Raw genomic sequence first — 21,393 nt, 5'->3', positions numbered from 1 at the left:
GTTCCGCATCGGTAAGATCCTACCCAGTGTTAATAAAAAAAAATGACAACATGAGAGTAGAAACATAACCCATACTGTCGTGAACTCATAAACTTAACCTGGCAATACAAATGACTCGATTCATAAATAACCCGAAATCGAACCAAACTCGACCTAATCAAGCATATTGACCTGATATATCCCAATCTATCGATCAACCGACTCGAACCCAAACCCGAATCGACCTGTTATAGTTATTGACCCGATTATCCCGACTCGTAAGTGACCCAACCCGAACCTGGCTCGAACTGAATAAGTAATCTAATCTAATCAAGCCCGAACCGTCTGAACCCGACCCGTAACCGACCCGAGTGATTTGCTTATCACATCTAGTTGCATAGCATATACCTGAATACCTGAACCCGAATTAACCCAATCAAGTATAACCCGACCTGGATATTTATTGTTACAAACTGATTATTATTCACAAATAACTTGTTAATAGCTTACCCGAAAATGATCCAAACCCAAAACGACTTGACTTGACTCGACCCGATCCAAAGTATACAGACCTAAAGTGACCCGACCCGACCCAAAGTGACTTAGCCCATGTGAAGTCAATTGCTAATAAGCCCATCCATCATTCAAGTGGGGATACCACCAACAAACATCATCACTGAAAAATGAAGAAGAAGAACAGAGAAGAAGGGTTTTAGGAAGAAACAACAACAATAAGAACAATAACAATAACAATGCTCTCTCGCATACTTTCACGAACAACCCAACTCCGTCTCCTTTCTCTATCTCTTCCCAAATCCCCAAATTACCCTCCTCCTTCTTCACAAATCCCCAAATTACCCTTCTTCACCCACCGCCGCCGCCATTTCTCGACTAATAACAACGACGGTGGTGGCGATGACAGAAACCCCGCTTCAAATATCTGGAAAATATCTCAACAGCCCACCGATGATTTAGACGATCTCTTCGGTCCCGGTGAAATTAATCCATTCCAATCGGAAAAGCCCAAGCCCAAGCCCAATCCCAGGCCCAACCCCGCCAACGGAAGATGGGTTTTGGGGGAAACTGACGGTGGTGAGGATTTGTGGTCGACGGAAGGAGGAGAAGCCGGAGGAGGAGGAGGAAGAAGCGAAAAGGCAGGAGAGTTTGAGGCATGGAGTTTGGAGAAGGAAGGGAAAGATGTGTTTGAGTATGATAAGGATGATATTGTTGTTGTTGTTGAAGAAGAAGATGAGAAGAGTAAAGAGGAGAGATTAATGAAGGAAGCTGTTGAAAGAGCGCAACTTGTGAAAGAAAAACACTCTCTTTTGGATGCCATTCAAGGTTTGTCTATGTCTTGAATACTCCTTTTTTTTTTCATTTTACGAGATCAAATGTGACCATTTTACGATAATATGTGACTATGAATCTATGATGTTAGCTAAGGAAAACTTGCTTGCTTTTCTAATTAGTTATTCATGTATGTGAGTATTAGTAAGATGGATAAAATGTGACCATTTTACGATAATATGTGAATATTTCTGATCTTTGTGTTTTGAGTATTACCTATCATGTTAGCAAAGGAAAACTTGCTTGCTTATAAAATGTGACCATTTTACGATAATATGTGAATGTTTCCGATCTTAGTGTGGAGTATGGGTATGTTAGCAAAGGAAAACTTGCTTGCTTTTCTAATTAGTTATTCATGTTTTAGTAGAAGCTTGATTGCGTGCCCAACAACGCGTTTATTGGCTTGATTTTGTGTTTTCATCTTGGATAGGAGTATTAGCTATGATATTAGCTAAGGAAAACTGGCTTGCTTTTCTAATTAGTTATTCATGTATGTCAGTATTATGAAGACGGATAAAATGTGACCATTTTTGGATAATATGTGAGTATTTCCGATCTTTGTGTTTTCATCTTAGATAGGAGTATGTTAGCAAAGGAAAACTTGCTTGCTTTTCTAATTAGTTATTCATGTTTATGAATATTATTAGGACGGATAAAATGTGACCATTTTGCGATAATATGTGTATTTCCGATCTTTGTGTTTTGAGTATTAGTTATTCATGTTAGCTAAGGAAAACTTGATTGCTTTTCTATTTAGTAATTCAGTGAGTATTATTTGTATTATTTAGACGGATAAAATGTGACCATTTTACGATAATATGTGAATGTTTCCGATCTTAGTGTTTTCATCTTAGATAAGAGTATGTTAGCAAAGGAAAAGTTGTTTGCCTTTTCTAATTAGTTATTCATGTTTTAGTAGAAGCTTGATTGCGTGCCCAACAACGCTTTTATTGGCTTGATTTTGTGTTTTCATCTTGGATAGGAGTATTAGCTATGATGTTAGCTAAGGAAAACTTGCTTGCTTTTCTAGTTAGTTATTCATGTATGTGAATATTATTGAGGCGGATAAAATGTGGCCATTTTACGATAATATGTGAATGTTTCCGATCTTTGTGTTTTCATCTTAGATAGGAGTATGTTAGCAAAGGAAAACTTGCTTGCTTTTGTAATTAGTTATTCATGTTTTAGTACAAGCTTGATTGCGCACCCAACAACTCGTTTATTGTAGTTGAGAAATGGAGATCAAGGTTATAACATTCCATCTTGAAATTCAACATGTTTAGTGAGTGAGAGCTACGATAGTTTAGACTTTAGACTCAATGCTCAAGATAAGTACCAACAACTTGGCAATTTGATTTGTTTGTGAGGTCGCAATTATGTCTAGATCAGGTTGTTATAGATTTTGTTGATTTTGGCGGTTGCTTCCCGTTTGTGGACATTCTCGATAACTACAATAGGTTGGTTCGGGTTCGGGTTCGGGTTCGGGTTCGGGTTCGGGTTCGGGTTCGGGTTCGGGTTCGACTCAAATTAGTGTTGTATAATGTCAATTATTAAGCTTGTAAGTTAGTTCCTATACCTTCCAATTTAGATTTCATGTTGTGTTAAATGGTAGGTTTTGTAAGTTGTTAGTGGCGTAGCTAGAAAATTTGAGTGTGGGGTTGTAAATGTCAAATTCGCGAGCAATAGTGAAATTATTGATGGGATGTGATATGGGAAATTTGAATGAAGTTGTACATACGCTTGCATTTTATACGGAAATTTGAGTGTTGGGATGTGAAAAGGCGTGATTTTTTTAAGATTAATGTGTTGTGAGAAGATGCGAGATTAATAAAGTTGCTGACTTTATGGCCATAAATTGTACTTACGCTTGAATGTGTTGCTTCCCGTTGTTTGTCAACATACTCAATTCCAGTCATTAATGATTAGTGTTGTATAATGTGTGGAATATTCAGGTACAAACCGTGCCTTTGGCGATCTCATAGCAGCATCAGGCATAACTGATGCCATGCTTGATAGCTTGATTGCCTTAAAGAATTTTCAAGATATTGAAGGACTTCCTCCTCTAGAACAAATAGAGGACGAGCGCTATGAAAAGACTATACAGAAATCATCGCGGTATGAAATGGAGCTTCAGAAGCAAGAGGAGATTGCAAAGTCTCGGGTCAGGAAGGTCGATGAGCAAGGAAGGGCTTATGGAACTGGAAAGAGAAAGACAAGTATAGCCCGTGTTTGGATAGAACCTGGGGAAGGCAAATTTTGTATTAATGACAGAGAGTTTGATGTCTATTTCCCCATGCTTGATCATCGTGCTACTCTTCTCAGACCATTTGTTGAGACAAAGACGCTAGGTCTTTGGGATGTCAGATGCACTGTGAAAGGAGGTGGTACGACAGGTGAGCGAGCTATAATCCCTTCATTGATTAGTGCATTAAGGACATAGTTGATACAAACCCTTATTAAAGTCGGTTGTTGCCATTGGAAACTCTTGAAGAAGCATATCTAGATTTCTAATCTCACTGTTTCCCTAGCTTGTCCTTTTGACGATGCCAGTTAGAGCGTTTAAAAAAGGATCAAGTGTAGCTCTAAGAATGTCTAGCTCTTTGCGTTGTAATTGTAGACTTGTAGCTAAATACGTCTCTCACTCCCTTGTTTTATGTATCTAATGTGATGATAAGCTTCTATTAATAATGTAAACCAGGGCAAGTTGAGGCAATACGTCTAGGGATCAGCAGAGCATTGCAAAACTGGGAACCTGGATTGCGTCCTCCTCTGAGAGATGGTACAATGTTTTGAAATTCTCTGCGAGTTGCACTTTATATACTATACTAAATCTGACGATCCTGTAATATTCCTTTAATTTCAGCTGGGTTTTTGACGAGGGACCCAAGAATTGTGGAGAGGAAAAAGCCTGGGAGAGCAAAAGCTAGGAAGAGCTTCCAATGGGTCAAGCGTTAACTCGTATTCTGGTATATCTCCAGTTGCCATGTTTGTTATATGGAGCTCCATCACTCGAGTCCGTACTTACTTTTGGTGTAGACTATAGTTGTACTAATGCTCTAAACTTGTCCCGAACATGTTTTAGTGAGGGATTTTTCGACATGCGATTTTGGAAGGTAAAACAGCAGAATTTCTGTTCCTTCATTATTTTAACTTTACTTCTTTCATCCCTTATTTTGGGTCATCAGAAGAATTCTTGTAAGTCCTCTCTCGCTCTCTCTCCTCCATTAATTGGCTAAGATGTATTGTTCGATTTCTGAATATCTGAATCAATTGAGAATAAAATCTGCTGTAGATTAAAGCTTCGTACTAGGCCCCTTTCGTGGTGTGATTCGAGTTGTGTTCTTGTGTTTGAAAATAAGGTTTGCAGCCATCCTAATATTACTGCAGCCAGTGTTATTGACATATTGTTACCTGTTACTCCCGCTTTCTTACAAGTATTAAACTTTCTACTTTCTGTTTACTCACATCAAACTTTCTAGTTTCTACATGTAAATTACCAACTTGTCCTGATTTTGTTGCTGATTATACCAAAAATACCCGACTTTATAAATGACGGTAGACTGTTATTGATATACCAAAAATCCCCCCAAATTACCCTTTTTGGGTTCATTTTTTTTGTTGAACTTCCTTATTCTTTGCACAGAAAGTAGTTGGAAGTTTAATTAGAGGAGGGAGTAACATTGAGTCGTGAGTCAGACTGACTATACTCAGTTTCATTTGACCGCAAAACTTGATTTAAAAGGGTTTTATAATTTCATCCAAGTGTTTCTGATAATCGGTAATCAAGAGTTATTATGTGAAACATAAGAAAGCAATCCTAAAAGTACCCTACCCTGGTTTTAGCTGTTACAAGACACAATGAAGCTATCAAATTCAAGTATTTCTAGAGGGTTTTAGCATACCAGTTTCATAGTGGCACGTTGAAATCTCTTACAGTCTGAAGAGATAAAAATTCCCAGAGAGCGGCGGCCACCGCCTTCTCACTGCTTCACCTTATAATGGTGGTCACCGCCGGCTCTCACCACTATTGAAGTTACCTATCGACTGTCATCTTCTTCAGAGTCGTTTCCTTGACAATAGGGTATGGTGTTTCAAGCTTGCAGTTGCTTTCAAAATTGTTTTCCTATTCTGTATGGTATGGTGTTTTGTGCTTGCACCTACTATTGTTAAGACTTACTAATTTGATCTTGGTTCTGCGTTGGCTTCGTTGGGCTATCATTTCTCTGAATTTGGTTAAGAGAATATTCGTAGTTTTCAACTTGGAGTTGTATTGTTAAAGATGCTAGCTTGATTTCGGTTGGGTTGGCTTGGAATCAAATCGGCTTGTGTTTTGCTTGGTTTTCACAATGTGGGGTTGCTTTGAATCATCAGAATCCAATGTGGAGCGTAATCTATTCGTTTAATTTTGGATTGATTCATGTTTACTAGTTGTGGAGATCGGGCTGGTCGGTGGTGGCACGGTAAAATGATCCAGTTTTGAGGTGATGGTGCTGCTGCGTGAGTTCAGAGATAAGGCAGGGTTATTCCTTGGTAGTCCGGACATACTGTTCGGTTTAGTGGTGGTGTTTGGTAGATTTAGTTTCGTAACAGCTTATGACCAGATATGTTCGATGATGATTACTAACACGCTTTTCTGTCAGTTATAACAAGAATTTTAGATGGCATCTATAGTTTCTATCTGCAGCTGACCATCTTATGTGATCGCGTCTTTGCATTACATACTGACATACTGCTGGTTGCTTTCTATAGTTTCTATTTGCAGCTGGCCATCTTATGTGATCGCGTATTTGCATTACATACTGACATACTACTGGTGCGCTTTTCTGTCAGTTATAACTAGAATAAAGATGGCATCGATAGTTTCTATTTGCAGCTGATCATCAGAATGACCGCGTCTTTGCATTACATACTGACATACTGTTATCTGTTGGATAGCATAGATTTAGAGCAGGAAGAAAGATGATGTTAAATGCGCAGGCTCGTAACTCGTAAGAGTTGCTCAGGGTGAAAGATTAATGCATGTTCCACAGTATCTATCTTTCTGATCCATTATGCTAAATGAGTAAATGGTGACCTCTCGAATCTCGATTATTTATCAGGATTATGTCTTCCTCATCATCACTGATCTGCAGCATCTTCTTGGCTGACCTCTTCTATACGAGTCGTTTCTTCACGAATTTCTACATCCAAGTTATCTTCTTTCTCATCCTGATCAAACTCCGAGACTGATGTATCAAGAGACTCAAAGTTGTCGCTTCCATTAACCAATGACGATTCCCAACCATTCTCTGCATCTTCTGCTCCATGGACTCTACTACTGGTATCATTCATACTTTCGGCTTTTTCAAAAATCTGATTATCAAAATCATCTATCCAGTTTTCTGTTAGCTCCTCATTTCTCTCCGTCTCCTCTTTATCGCCCTCAACGTGTTTGGTCTCAACAAGTTCAGTACTTATTTTGAGGGTTTTCCGAGTACTGAACTCAGAGAACATATCAGTCTTAACATTTTCTTTGCTGACAAAGAGCTTAAGTTGATTAACCACCCAGATACCGAATGCAAGGACAAAACATGTCTGAATTACGCGCTTCATCCACAAGATGTTTGCCCTGTGTTTCCTGCTTGTCGCATTCCTCGATATCATAAAATTTCTCATTCTGTGGCCTGTCCGAAACATCACACCAGTACCCGAAATGAAAATTACATAAAGAATTGTATTGAATAACTAATTAGAGAGTGAAGAGTTACCAGTTATAAGCAAAATCAGAGTTCAGAACTCAGAAGAACCCTGGATCGAGTCTCAGAATCCGATACTCGGTCGGCTCTAGCTTCAGAAAAAAAATGATAGAGAGATAGAGAAAAGTTGAGAGAACAGAAAATAGAATTGAGAATGTCATGTGGGTTAGCTGAGGAAAATAGTAGTTGGAGTTCAGTCATGAAATGTTTCAGCAACTTCACATAGAAAGACTGACACTTCTCATTTCTATTTACGACTTCAGTTCAGCTCAGTTCGATTTAGTTTTATTTTATTCTGTCTGTTTTGGTTTTGTTTTATAAAATTCCAGTCACAACGAACATACCTTAATTCATTATTGAAGGTGTGAAGTCTAGTGATTAAGATATGGTAGGTAGATATTATAAATTGCAAGCTCGAATCACTTTTCTTTGTAATGTAATGCACTTTTGCCTCCTCTAAAACTACCCGTAATCCGTCTATTAAATCCGGCCTTTTATAGCCCATGAAAAAAAATTGGGCATAAACAATGCATTTTCTAAAATTTGTAAAGGTTCAGCCCATTAACCCGTTCCAAACCTGCTTATCTGTGGCCTAAAAACAATCCACGGGAGCCTAACATGTACCCGCTCTGAGACCACATTTGATCACATCTATCTAAATTCTAAAATCATCGGAAAAAAAAATATATTTGGCATTAATATAAAATATAATGTAGAAAACCCTTAACTTAAGAAGGTAATTCACTCTTTTATATTTTCAGTCTATCCGTCCCATGTTAATTCATCTTTTATTCTTTTAAATGACAATTTTCAAAAGATGTAAAAAATGTAAAGTTATTTTCATACACAAATATTTGACCATTTTTTCTAATACCTATCAATTTAAACATTCAATTGAATATTTATGATTACAAATACTTGCCTAAAACGGTCTTACACAAGTTTATTGTAAAACAAATTATTTTACCCACAAATGTATATATCATGGAGAATTTAATTTAGAGTTGACAAGTTTGACCTGATCCGACAGAACCCGAAAATATTATTTTACTTAATCGTAACCTAGAACCAACCTAACCCGACCCAATGACGACCCGTAAGGCCTTAATCCGACACGACCTGATGATCAGTGACTCGAAACTGAACCAGACCCGTCCCAATATTGACCCGATTGAATTGATGATACGACAAATATTAAGTTTAATATTGATCAAAATGAAAGTGAATTTGTGTTTAGATTGATATGTTTGAATTAATAATGAAATATTTAAAACAAACAATGGTAACAAATTAATTTAATGGTAAAATATTGAAATAATGCGATAAAGTATCGGACCCGATAATGACCCGATAACAACCCGACCTAAACCCAATTCGACCCGAAAGGCCAGGCTTACCCAATATGACAACCGGACTTAACCCAATCCGACTGACCCGATTACCGCTCTATACTGAGTAATATGGTATGTTTGAATCCTAACTTATATAAAACCGTCTTATTTAAATCTAATCAATACCTCCATCTCAACCATTATCTAGCCAGACTTTAGAGACATAAACGGTCTTCTATCAGTCAAATCCCCAAAAAAATCAGAGGAGCAATAACACCAAAACCCTTAAAAATTGAACACAAAATTGAAGAACAAAATATCGAGAAAAACTGGAAAAAACAAGAAGCAGCAAGAACTGGTAATTTCTTAATCTTTTTTCAATTAACAAGTTCAAATTCTTAATCCCTTTTTCTCATGTTTTATTTACATATTAATTTTATTGTTGTTTTTGAGTATTTTGGGTATGCATAGAACATAGAAGTTAGAGCAAATTAGTGCAAGAAATCCAATTACTCTTTCCGTCTCAGTCATTTGTTTACGTTTTGTATTCGTTGTGAGATGTATTTTAATCAACGGTAAACAAATGATTCGGAGGGATGGATGGAGCAAGATTTAAGAGGGAAACCCATGAATGTAAATTCAACTGATAAGCTTGTAAGTTGTAAGTTAGCCCCTATACCTTTGAATTTACATACCATGTGTTAATTGGTAATTTGGTATTTGTATGCGATTAGTGGCGTTGCTAGAAAATTTGAGTGTGGGGTTTTTAATGTTGAATTCGCGAGCAATAGTGAAAAATATTAATGGGATTTGATATGGGAAATTTAGATGAAGTTTTACACATGCTCGAATTTTATATGGAAATTTGAGTGTTGGGATGTGAAAAGGCGCGATTTTGTAAGATGAATGTGTGTTTATGGCCATACATTGTACTCACGCTCGCAGATTTACAGGAATTTGAGTGTTTGGTTGTGAAATTAGCATCGCGTTAGTGAGAGGTATGAGTTGTGACTCTTGTGAGTGATGGAAGGCCGATAAAGTTGTAGACTTTATGGCCAAATTAGGTATTAGTGTTTATTCTTTTCGAGGTGGTTTGAAAGTTGTTGCTTTTTCTCTCCTTATCGTCGGGTGAGGATTATATGAGTTGGAATTACGCTAGGGTGTTTGTGAGAGGTGGAGAAAGGTCGAAGAAGATTTGTAAAAGAGTCATTGGGAGCTGTGTTTGACTTCAGTATGTGTGTCATTGGATTAACATTGTATGCTGTTTATGTTTATTTACCCCTTTTCCTTTATTGCTTCTTTCATTGTTTTTTGTATGCTCTCTTTTAGACATTCATGTTTGGTCTGTTCGTGGCGGTTTGAAAGTCGTTGCCTTTCTCTCTTTTCTTTATCCGCAAGGATTGTGTGGGTTGGTATTACTTTATGGTACTGTGAAGGGAGGAGGAAGGCTGAACCGCTGAAGAAGACTTGTGGAAGGATCATTATGAGTTTTATTGGTCTACTAATGATTGGTGTAATACATGAATAGTATAATACGGAGTAGTATATATGATGATAATGGTGCTTGCCTTCAGTGCGTGCCTCATTGGATTAAATTTGTTTGCTGTTTATGTTCATTTTCTTCTTTTTCCATTGTTGCTCTTTCGTTATTTCTCGTCTTTTCTCTTTTGGTGTCTGTCTTTCTACCTTTTTCGTAAATTTTACCTCCTCGTAGCAATAAACAATTTCTTATGATACTTCACATTAGCCGATCCCATTGTATTTTATATTGGGACTAAGGAATTTGTTATAAACTGTAAAGTCGCAGTTTGGTTTCTTTAAACCTTCTAAAATTGAACTTACTTTCATGTTCCTTGTGTGGATATGTACTTATTAATTCTCGTTTTATTCTCTGTAGATCTTGTTGTGACGTTGGGTCTTACATCAAAGTATGTCTGTTTCTTTAACTCCTTCTAAGAGGCAGCATGAGAACAATTCCGTGGAGGTGAATGTTACAAAGACCCAAAAGACATCGAGTTCTGACTCACCTAAAGAGCCAAGAAAAACCTCATCAGGAGGTGATGTTTTCCGTGTACTTTGTCCGACTTCTAAAATTGAAAGTTTGGTAGGAGAAGTGGAAAGCATCATACTACAAATACGTAATGAAACGGGGGCAAAGGTTAGAATTGATAGTCCTGTTCCAGGATGCGACGAGAGAGTGATCTTTATCATGGGACCCGATAGCAATACTGACAGCAAGGAATCAGAATCAACGAAAGACCAAGATAAGTCAGAAGATCATAATGAGAATGGTACTGAGCAAGAGGGTCTTTTAACTGCTGGAGACGCACAGTCTGATAAAACTTCATCTCTTGTAAGAGCTTTGTTACTTGTGCTTGAAAAAATTGTTGAAGGTGAACAGCAAACAGACGTTTCTAAGAAGGAAAGCAATGGTTCTGCTACTATAACGTTCAGACTACTTGTGCTTTCTAGTCAAGTTGGCTGCTTGCTGGGGAGGGGTGGCTCTATCATCAAACAAATGTCAACAGAGAGTGGGGCGCAGATCCGAGTTGTTCCTAAAGACAAGCTTCCTCAATGTGGCTCTTCTGCTGATGATGTAGTTCAGGTAGAAAAATAAAGATGACCCTATTTTTTTGTTTTGTTTTACAATTATTATAGCTGTGGTGTTAGTATTCTTATCCATTGGTATGATTTTCCGTTGATGTCAACATCTTGAGCCTAAGACCCCTTATCATGTTTTGCTGCTTAGTTTTGTAAATCTAACCATTACCCTTGTTCTCATTACGGTATTTGTTTTTTTTTTTTTTTTTTTTATCATGGATCTGCATATAAGATGCCTTAGTGCCTTACACTATCAATATGTGGAAACGTGTCTATGCTGCTTCACAATTTGCTTTTGATGAAACCTGAAGATTTGATGACCCCTGCACTTCTTATTGATTCAGTATGAGCATAGAGCATTGACACAATGATACACATGACTTTACATTTTAATTTTTCTCATTGATCGGAGATGGCAAAGATTAGAAAGACTTACAATTCTTTAGTTTGCATTTTTTGGTAATTTGTACCCAACAAATTGATTTGGCTTAATTATTTACTTTGTTAGTGTACATTTTACTATTTTAGTAATGTGTATCACACGAGTTAATTCGGTTTAGTTGTTACTTTGTTACTGCAGATCACCGGTCTAGGAGATGCAGTAAAAAAAGCTATCAAATCTGTTTCACAGCAGATGGTAGAAAATTCAAATGCAGATCAGGATTCACTCCCTTCTAATTCATCTGGCCCCTCTTTCCATTCACGCAACCATCCTGCTTCGAGGTTGGACTCCCAGTCTTCCCGGCCATTACCTTTTCGAGGGGCTCCATTTGGTAGTGGATTTCGTGACAATGTCGATCTTCGTTCAAATGGTCCACTGTTTCCCCCTAGGTTCCATGAAAACATTATGCCTAACAAAATAGATGTACCCGAAGCCGTCACATTTCGATTGCTTTGCCCAGATGACAAGGTGGGAAGTATAATTGGGAAAGGGGGAGCTATTATAAAGACTATTAAGCATGAAACAGGGTGTGAAATTAATGTTCTTGAAGGAAATCCAGAAGAGGTGGAGCGTGTAATTGTTGTATCTGGCCCAGCGGTAATTTTTTGCCATATCGGTTAACAGATACATTCCTTGTTATCATTTACTACGGAAAAATCAAGGATCGTCTCGCTGAACTGTTTAAAACTGAGGCTTGATTGCGTTATTGTTTTTGCAGTACCCTGAAGATAAGATTTCAGCTGTACAAGATGCAGTGCTTCGCATACTTAATCGCCTAGCCAAAGCCACTCCTGATACCAAGGAGCAGGGTTTAACGTTCAAGTTTCTTGTCTCTTCCAACCAAATTGGTTGTCTTCTTGGTAAAGGTGGCGCAATTATTGGTGAAATGCGGAAGGTTACTGGGGCTTTTATTCGTGTTTTAGGAAAGGATCAGGTGCCTAAGAGTGCTTCAGAAGATGAAGTAGTTCAGGTATTGCTTCCTACTTTGATTTTTGAGTAGTTTTATAAGCAATATCATCTTTCAACTCTAGAAAGTTATGACATGTGTGCTGAACATCCTAGTTACATACCTAAGAAACGTTCGGCCGAATAATGTTATTTTAGCACTCCATATTTTAATTGATTCCCCAACCTAAAAGATATATTTTTGGAACGAACAGAAATGGCGTGTAAAACTTTACATGTTTCTTTTTTCATGTAGTAGTAGATTAGTAGTAGATGGCTAACTCATTTTCGGTTATGGGTCATTTGGAAACCACCACTTTGTTATTGTGGAGAAAAAAGCCTATGTACGCAGGACAATACTCTTACCCCGCTTTGAGCGGGAGCCTCTTTGTAAGCATCGGGACTAAATATTTATAATGATGATAACTTGCAATTCCATATTTGTTTTTTTGAGTGTTTTCTTGCCTCAATGTTTGCTAGTTTGTACTTTGTGTACAGTCCCTCCTTCCAATTTCTAGATTAAACCTAGAAAATGGATTCTAGTAGGGCAGAGCAAAAAATCCGATTATCCAAACTGATCCGATATCCGATCCGTATCCGATCCGAATATTTGGATATCCGATCCGAAAGTTAAGTTTGGTTTGGATATCTGATCCGAAATCTTTGGTTTTGGTTTGGATATGGATATTAGAATTAAAACATTTGGATATCCGATCCGATCCAAAACAATAGTTTTCTAGTATAATTTCGAGAAAATAAAATTTTATTTGATATAACAACTTAATTAATGTTAAAAATATTAGAGAAATATCTAGGTGGTACTTAAATTTTATGTCGAGAACATTGGAATAAGAATACTAAAGAAAATCATCATGTAAGACTATGAATATAATCGTGTTTCGAACTTAATTTTAAAGTAAATTCAAAAGTATGGATATCCGATGGATATCCGCATCCGATCCGATTATTTTGGATACCAGAACATTGGATATCCGAAACATTTGGTTTGGATATTGGATATCTAATTTCAGGATTTTTAATATGGATATCCGATCCGAACTAGCACTTCGGATCAATACCCGATCCTTACTCTGCCCTAGATTCTAGTACGTGTTTTCCCCTTTAACCCCTTACTCTCACCCGACGTTAGGTTACATGTAAAGAACTTGGGTGCATAAAGTAGTCCCTTGTAAGCTTGTAGCACATGGGTTGGTTTTGGAAAAAAGTTAAGTGTAGTATAGCCAATTGTTATTGTAAGAACTTACCGAAAAATTAACGTAAACAATGGAACGGCTTAAAAAGGAAAACCTATACAATTAAATGGAAAGGGTGAAGTGTTCTTTACAGAGCAAATCCGCATTGTTACAGCCTTTTTATGAGATCATGTGACTTGAGATAAGAGTGAACCTTGTGATGAGATCTTGTGGTCTCATGTTTTAAACTCCAGTTTTCAGCGTAAAAGTAGAATGGTTTCGCCTCAATATTTTACATTGTCTATATAGGATTTTAAAATACTTATTGTAATGTTTCTTCTGAGTTCTGAGCAGATAAATGGAGAACTAGAAGTAATTCAAGATGCAGTTATGCATATTACCACAAGGTTACAGCATCATTTCTTCCGTGATGCATTCCCTTCTGCATTTGCTGATCGAGCTCTCCCATTTGCTCCCCGCATGGGGCGAGGGGAACACTCTCCTCCATTCGGCCCGCCATTCAGAAACTTTGATTCTATTGGTGGCCCCCCTTTCCATGGTGGTTTGCACCCTTTTGATGATCATCCTCCGTTTATGCGTGAAGGCAACAGGCAGGGACTTCTTGAAAGACCTTGGCCTCCACAGGTATAGACTTCGTGTGTTGGCGGTGCTGATGAAAGCGTAATAATTTGAACTATAGTCTCTATCTTAATCTTCCGAAAATGTTGATTTTTGCATTTCTCTCAATTTTTTTCCCTAGGCTCTAATCGAAGGCGATCACATGGGCTTACTGGATTATGGTGGACCCCACCAAAGACGAATGTCTGAATTTCGTGGGTACGTTCTCTCACGGCTTTTCTATCAATGGCTCCTTCCGTTTTAGTAACCGTTATCTAGTTTGCTGATACAACTGGCTTCTTGTTTATTTTCGTGTTATGTTCAGAGGAGGCCAACAACCTTTCATCACAAATACAACAGTGGAAGTAGTCGTTCCTAGCTCTCTTATTCCTTCTATATGCGGAGAGGATGGTGGTTGTCTGAGACAGATTCGGCAGGTAATTTGCACATGTATCTTCACTTCACCTGCATATTCACTTGTAGGCTAGCTATGTTACTCTGACTCGGTCAACTAGTGTCGTTCATAACACGGCATCGAAAGGGTTAGGCGTGGGTATATTATGAGAACGACATTTTTGGTCTTAAATGGAGTTTTAGTGTCATTTTGTGTCGGAATGTAGAAGTGCATGGAGGGTACCGGCATTTTACTTTCTATTGACTACGTTTTAGTCTTTGCTGTTGACTCTGATTATTCTCGTATTAAAAGGGAAGGCTGAACCTTGGTTTTAAATACGAATTAGTAATAATTTGCAATTAAAGTTTACCTTTCGCTTTTCTTTACTTTCACTTCCAATTTCGTAACCTAAAAAGTCGGTATTTTTTATTTCCAAGTACCTTTGTCGCGGCCTAAATTTTTTTCGAGTATTGGCATGTGAATTCTTGCAGATTTCTGTAGATGTGTGATCCCTTAATAGTCATTGGCATGTTAATTCTTGCAGATTTCTGAAGCAAGAATAGTGATAAATGAACCAAGACGAGCAGGTGCGCCTGAAACTCTCATCATCATCTCAGGAACTCCGGAACAGACTCATGCTGCACAGAGTCTTATTCAAGCTTTTGTTATGCTCGAGAATGAATCGTCATGATCATTGCACTACCCTCCCGGGGGATCAACTGGCCACAATTAGAGCTTGTTCGGATACAAATTTTGGAGGGAAGGAATATTTCCTATATGGCAAGGATATTAATTTTCGTCATCCAAATTGGCTATCTATACAATAGGCTAAGACGTTGGACGACCCAAACAAGTTTTTTTGTTCTTGGCTGTAGTTAGGGTTAGACATTTTTCTCTTCCTTTTTTAAATGTAACTTCAGATTGCTTTGATCGTTATTCGACATATTTATGAAGTGGTTTAGCGGTCAGTGATTGTCGTATATTTTCTTTCATTGCTACCCTATGATTCTGATGCCTGTGCTGGGGATTCATAGAAGCTATAGCGACTATTTTGTCAAAACGGGTTTAATTTTCATGGCTACCCTCTGATTCTGATGCCTGTGCTGGGGATTCCGGATTCATAGAAGCTATAGCCACTATTTTGTTAAAACGGGTTTAATTTTCCGTAAGATCACAAATATTCAGGTCAGTTAACAGTTAACATGAACCGAACAACCTTGAAACACATCATGAAAAAAAATCACGTTATAGCCGACTAGCAATTAGCTAAAGTCACAGACTGAGGTGATACTCGTGATTTGGATATGAAAACCGTCAGCATTATTGGCCGCCTTTACATCAAGAAATATATGCCACACGGTCTCTGAAAACAATGTGATATGCAACCAGAGTTTTCACTCATCACTTTCTTTTGTATGTTTTCTGCTTCTTGAACTATACTCTTTTGTCGCTCCGAAACCAAGCTCCTTAATTAATTTATTATCGGAAAAAAATAATAATTTTCTCACAAGGAGCGACAAGCCGACAAATATACCGTGAGCATGAAAAAAAAAATAACTCCAAAAATGGATGCATACAAGTATACAACCCCAAACCTCAGCTTTTGTCTTTTAAGGTGTCTTTCAGTAAAATCCTATCAGTAAAACTAGAGAAGAGTTCATACTTGTTCTTGTCATAACAAACAGTCTTAAAAGCTGCAAGAGTTACGCGATCAACATTCGGGTGTTTATCCAATAACTTGCTGAAAAACAATGCTGCCATGTCTACTTGGCCGCCACAACAGAGCTTCCTGATCAAAGTATTCACCGTCTTGGTCCAAACCCTTTTGTCCAGCCTTTCCAAGATATCATTAGCAGTTCTGAAATCATCTTTGTTGCAGTGTTCGTAACATAGCGTTACTCGAGTTACTTCACAGGGAGATAAACCCTTGTTAATCATAGCATTATACAGTTTCTGAGCCTCTTTCAGTTTCTTTACCTTGCATAATCCGCTAATTAAGGCACCGTAAGTAAAACTATCCGGCACACAACCATGGTCACTCATTTTAAGGAAATAGGCGGTGGCTAACTCGACATTTCCCGTCCCACAGTATCCACAGATCATGGAAGTGTAGGATTCCTTGGTTGGAACAAGACCAACCTTAATGGCTTCTTTGAACCAGGATTCACTTTCAGCCATGTTTTTTTGCCTGCAGAGAGACGAAATTAGAATATTGTATGTGTATATATCAGCCTCGTAGCCTTCTTTAGTCATCTTCCCAAGCCATGATAAAGCTACTTTAGAATCATTATGCTTGGAAGACGCGGACATGAGAATTGTGCATGTAACTCTATCAGCCTTTAACCCTCGTTCCATCGTTTCTAAATATAGTTCAGAAGCCTCTTGCAATCTTCCCTTTTTGCAAAGGCCGCTTAAAACGGCATTGTAAGTGCAAATATTTGACGTAAGCCCTTCATCCGCCATTATATCCATTAACTCGTATGCTCTTTCAAAGTTGCCTTGTTTAGAGTGCCCATCAACAAGAGTCGTATAAGTGTCAACATTCGGTGTCAATCCCTGCTCCTTCATTCTACCTAGCAACATTTCCGCCCGACTTAATTTCCCCTCCTTGCAATACCCATTAATCATGGCAGTGTAAGTAAACACATTCGGCTTATAATTCTCACTTCGAACCAGCTTCAGAAATAACCTAAACGCCTTCTCGGTCCATCCTTTTTTACAAAGACCGTCAATCAAAACCGTATGTGTATACACATTTGGTTTACAACCTTTTTTAACCATCTCCTCCAACAATTCGAAAGCCTGCTTAATATTACCTTTCCTGCATAACCCGTTAATCAAGCAAGTAAAGTTGATCAAATTCGGCTTAAAACCCATTTCCGTCATCCTGTTAAAAAACCAGAATGCCCTGCTTACATTACCAAGCTTACAGAATGTACTGATAACCAAAGTAAACGTAGCATTATCGAGAACAATCTTCTGTTCAATCATTCTGTTCAACCACTTATCCATCTCCGAAATCCTCGCTTTCCTACAGCAAGTCACAATCATACTAGCATAACTACAACGATCAGGACACACCCCTTTGTTTGACATTTCGTTGAAAACATACTCCGCGTAATCATCCAAACCCGTTTCACAAGCAATCCTAAGAATAAAATTTAAAGTATGTGTATTTGGACATAAACCCTGATTATGCATTTCAATAACCATGTTAACCGCTTCCTTAAACCTTCCAATCTCCGCAAAATTCCTCACCAAACACGACATTACTTCATGGGCTTTCTCAAAATTCCCATTACTGATCAAACAATTGGCACAGACAATGTAAACCCTCATAAAATGTCGAAATTTCGACAACCCGATTGCCCAATGAAAGAAACTAAGGGAAACACTTGAACCCGCGTCTTCTGAAAGTGAAGCGACAATGGTAATGACTTGATCATGGGAAAGGGTATCAACATCAATGTCAAGATTCAGTCTTTGAGGTGAATATCTTGTATGGGTAGGTTCATGATATGATTGCAGAACTCGTAAACATATTCTCTTAATAAAAGATTGCGGAGTTGATGAAATTGAAGCTGATTTCTGAGAAAATTGGTTTGCATTTGTATGTAATGTAGAGATTACTGAAACTGTAAATGATATGAATTTTTTGCATTTTGATAATTTTGATAAAGATTGAAGTTTGAGATGAAAGGGTGTAATCATTGAGGATAATTTTCAGGTGTCGAGGAACGGAAACTGGTGATTTAAGTGTAGTCGGGTTTTCAACCGAAATTGTAAATAAACCCGAGATTGATATAATATGAGTTCGGAAGTGCGGAGATACACACGTATAATCAAGTTATCAAGTTATTGAGGATTTCTGGGTGTAATGTAAGGGAAATATGGAGAATTCTGGTTGTGGCATTTCATCGAACAGCTCGTGTGCATGAATGTTTGAAGCACAGCGTAGACCGCGGGAAATGGTCAGTAGAGTAGTGAATTAGTGTGATACTTCTTAAAATGTTAGCTGAATTTTGGTGACTAATGTTGTGTATTGAGATTTGAGATGTCAATGGGGCGAGTACAAGCGGATATCTCGTTGCACTCGTCTTAGTTAAAGCGATTATGAATTTTTTTTTTTTGCATTTTTGGTATGCTAGGAAAATGGGGCGGATATGATAAAAGATTTCAAAATAGGGCGTTTGAGATTAAATATTGTACTGTAATCGTTATGAAATGTATGTGCGGTCGTGCGTAGAGGTAGAGGTGGCAGATCAGGCCGTGCCATGGTGGGCGGCATAGGCCCGGCACGACCAGGAATAAGAGTCCTCCCAGGTCTGGCACGACCGTGTATTGGGCAGTGGCGTTTTTAGGATACGAATGATGGGAGTTCGAGTTTAGACTTGAACTTTTTCCACAAAAAATATATATTGCACTTTCAACATCCAATTTTTTTTTATTATGTTCACTAGTTGAGATTCCGTCCTAAAGCACGACATTTGTGAGGTTTAAATTAATTGAGCTTGTAAAAATTAAATTTTTTTTACATAAATTAGTTATAGTTATAATAGTATGTTGTGATGTACTGATTATAATATTAATAAAATTCTAAAAAAAGTTTTACTATTCAAATGACTTTTAGATTAAATTATTTTTTTGTGTGTCTATTTTTATTATTAAAAATAATGATAGCTACCTATTATGGAATAACATAATCTAATATAGGGTCAGTACTTTGTTATTATAAAGCACATATTGACTTTATAATAGAAAAATATATAAACAGTATACGACACATTTAGAAAGACGGTTTAGAAACAACTAAAATATTATTTACCCCTATATTCGTTTTTCTTTTATTTTTAATAGGAAAATTAGAATTATTGATTCTTACTCCTTATCCTTTATTAAGAACAACCTAGATTAATAAAGATTAGTTAACTTAAAAAAAAAGGACAATTTATTTTAGAAAAAAAAAACAAATAAAAACAAATAAAATTGAAACTTTATCAACTCAAACCACCAACTTAAAAAATAACAAATTAGTATACTACGGGTATATTAAGCATGAATAATGGCAGTGTTAATCCTATTTTTAGTTGACATTTGATTTGATTGTAATATTTTATTCCGTAGGTGAAATTTTTAGTCAATAAATTAAAAGTCATAATTTTAATGTGGGCTATCATATTTATCAATTAATTGAGCGGGAAAATTGTGAGTAACTCTTATTCTTTTAGTTTAGTGAGGATTATAAAAAAGACAATGTAAGAGTGATAAAATATCCATCTTGAGTTCAATAAAATCCGTGTATTGAGCAGTGGCGTTTTTAGGATTCGAATGATGGAGGTTCGAGTTTACACTTGAACTTTTTCCACAAAAAATATATATTGCACTTTCAACATCCAATTTTTTTATTATGTTCGTTATAAAAAAGACGATGTCAAGAGTGATAAAATATCCATCTTGAGTTAAAAAAAATTTGAACAATGTTTTGTAATGTTTGTAATGAAATTTATAGGGAGAGGATGATAAAATGAAAGGAATTAAAGTAAATTATACCTTTGAATATCAAAAGAATACTCTAATTTGAGGAGCGGAGAGAAAAAATATATAAGAAAAATAAAAAGATAAACGAAAAAACTTACAAAAATATAGAAAGAACACTTGGGGAAAGAAATATTGGAAAGATGCATGCTATGCGAATTGAACCCGCAACCTTTGGAATAGAATACACAAATTTTCCCACCAGAACTACTTACTTCTAAATTGTACATACAAGCAAATTCACCGCTTCCTCTCTTTCCTGCAAAATCGCATCGCAGCTTTTTCATCTACAACTGTCTAAAATGGATCCAGACGCTTTGTCAACAGTGAATGCAATGTAATTATCAATCTCTCTTTTTCAGATTACTCGTATCTCATTGTCCAACTTTTTGTGTTCCATTTAAATAAAACTCGTATGATTACTTCTTCCTTTTTTTTTTCTTTTTTTTTTTTTTCAGATTTTCTTATCTTTATTTCCATAGCATTGATTGTTGGTTTTTGTTTTTTTAATGATGTATTAAAAAATTGATTGCGAATTTTTGTTTTTTAATGCTGCATTAAAGAAATTGATTGAGATTTTTTGTTTTTTAATGTTGCATTAAAGAATTGAATGTGTACAATTTAGAGAGAAACTAGAGAAAATTTCGCACTTCCTAAATACATAAATAGAGAAATTTGGGAGTTGATTTCCGATAAACTAAATAGAGAGGATTTCATCACTTTTGTCGGTTCTTGGGCTTGGTTTCAAGCAAGATTATGTTATGAAAATCCTAGGTTATTCTACACTAGGCTCACTGCTGAGAACCGGTTGGCGGAAATAGAGGGCGAAGTTGATTGAGAGCACAACCCGCAACCTTTGGAATAGAATACATGAATTTTCCACAAGCAAATTCACCGCTGTCAGTGTCAAAACTCAACTAGGATAATCTCCATTTCTTTCTCTCCATTTTCTCTCCCAATCCATTTAATAATATTTTGTCCTCTATATGCTATTAAACCTTTATTTCCTTGCATAAATCTTGAACCGTTTGATATTAGCAGCATGCAATCCGATCCGTTGATAGGAAATGACCTCTCTATTTCTTTTTAGGAAATGAAGATGATCTTGCGTCAAAACCCTAACCCCTCTTTCCTGCAAAATTGTATCACAGCTTTTTCACCAAGAGATGTCTAAAATGGATCCAGAAGCTTTGTCTACAAAGAATGCAATGTAATTATCAATCTTTTTTTTTTTTTTCAGATTACTCATATCTCATTGAATTTAAATTTGCAT

At 36.9% G+C, this 21,393-nt stretch overlaps 4 protein-coding genes across 4 annotated transcripts; 2 read left to right on the top strand and 2 right to left on the bottom strand.

Annotated features, from left to right (window-relative positions):
• Positions 1-634: 634 nt before the first annotated feature.
• LOC141604656 (small ribosomal subunit protein uS9m) lies at positions 635-4,628 on the top strand. Its single transcript, XM_074423094.1, has 4 exons — positions 635-1,320; positions 3,279-3,719; positions 4,025-4,105; positions 4,190-4,628. The coding sequence occupies exons 1-4, from the start codon at positions 732-734 to the stop codon at positions 4,279-4,281; spliced, it is 1,203 nt and encodes a 400-aa protein (XP_074279195.1). The 5' UTR covers positions 635-731; the 3' UTR covers positions 4,282-4,628.
• Positions 4,629-6,128: 1,500 nt separating this feature from the next.
• On the bottom strand, positions 6,129-7,190 carry LOC141607012 (uncharacterized). The gene is made up of 2 exons (XM_074426389.1): positions 7,074-7,190; positions 6,129-6,989 (listed from the first exon to the last, which is right to left on the bottom strand). Exon 2 carries the CDS (start codon positions 6,979-6,981, stop codon positions 6,445-6,447), a length of 537 nt encoding a protein of 178 aa, XP_074282490.1. The 5' UTR covers positions 6,982-6,989; positions 7,074-7,190; the 3' UTR covers positions 6,129-6,444.
• A 1,382-nt stretch (positions 7,191-8,572) lies between these two features.
• On the top strand, positions 8,573-15,565 carry LOC141604655 (RNA-binding KH domain-containing protein RCF3-like). The gene is made up of 8 exons (XM_074423093.1): positions 8,573-8,750; positions 10,290-10,997; positions 11,574-12,032; positions 12,154-12,405; positions 13,928-14,218; positions 14,334-14,410; positions 14,517-14,628; positions 15,130-15,565. Exons 2-8 carry the CDS (start codon positions 10,323-10,325, stop codon positions 15,274-15,276), a joined length of 2,013 nt encoding a protein of 670 aa, XP_074279194.1. The 5' UTR covers positions 8,573-8,750; positions 10,290-10,322; the 3' UTR covers positions 15,277-15,565.
• Positions 15,566-16,038: 473 nt separating this feature from the next.
• LOC141607011 (uncharacterized) lies at positions 16,039-18,946 on the bottom strand. The gene has a single exon (XM_074426388.1). It carries the CDS (start codon positions 18,294-18,296, stop codon positions 16,182-16,184), a length of 2,115 nt encoding a protein of 704 aa, XP_074282489.1. The 5' UTR covers positions 18,297-18,946; the 3' UTR covers positions 16,039-16,181.
• Positions 18,947-21,393: the final 2,447 nt, after the last annotated feature.

The sequence above is a fragment of the Silene latifolia genome, chromosome 10 (assembly GCF_048544455.1).
Source record: "Silene latifolia isolate original U9 population chromosome 10, ASM4854445v1, whole genome shotgun sequence".
NCBI classification, from domain to species: domain Eukaryota; kingdom Viridiplantae; phylum Streptophyta; class Magnoliopsida; order Caryophyllales; family Caryophyllaceae; genus Silene; species Silene latifolia.
The sequence above is the reverse complement of the archived record's forward strand: the minus strand, read 5'-3'. Positions and strand labels throughout refer to the sequence as shown.

Bases quoted from the DNA above. Each gene is read 5' to 3' on its own strand.
- LOC141604656 (XM_074423094.1), top strand. From the start codon at position 732: ATGCTCTCTCGCATACTTTCACGAACAACCCAACTCCGTCTCCTTTCT. The intron at 3,720-4,024 runs GTGAGCGAGCTA...AATGTAAACCAG, and splicing joins GAAAGGAGGTGGTACGACAG to GGCAAGTTGAGGCAATACGT. The intron at 4,106-4,189 runs GTACAATGTTTT...CTTTAATTTCAG, and splicing joins GCGTCCTCCTCTGAGAGATG to CTGGGTTTTTGACGAGGGAC.
- LOC141607012 (XM_074426389.1), bottom strand. From the start codon at position 6,981: ATGAGAAATTTTATGATATCGAGGAATGCGACAAGCAGGAAACACAGG.
- LOC141604655 (XM_074423093.1), top strand. From the start codon at position 10,323: ATGTCTGTTTCTTTAACTCCTTCTAAGAGGCAGCATGAGAACAATTCC. The intron at 12,406-13,927 runs GTATTGCTTCCT...AGTTCTGAGCAG, and splicing joins CAGAAGATGAAGTAGTTCAG to ATAAATGGAGAACTAGAAGT. The intron at 14,219-14,333 runs GTATAGACTTCG...TTTTTTCCCTAG, and splicing joins AAAGACCTTGGCCTCCACAG to GCTCTAATCGAAGGCGATCA.
- LOC141607011 (XM_074426388.1), bottom strand. From the start codon at position 18,296: ATGATTACACCCTTTCATCTCAAACTTCAATCTTTATCAAAATTATCA.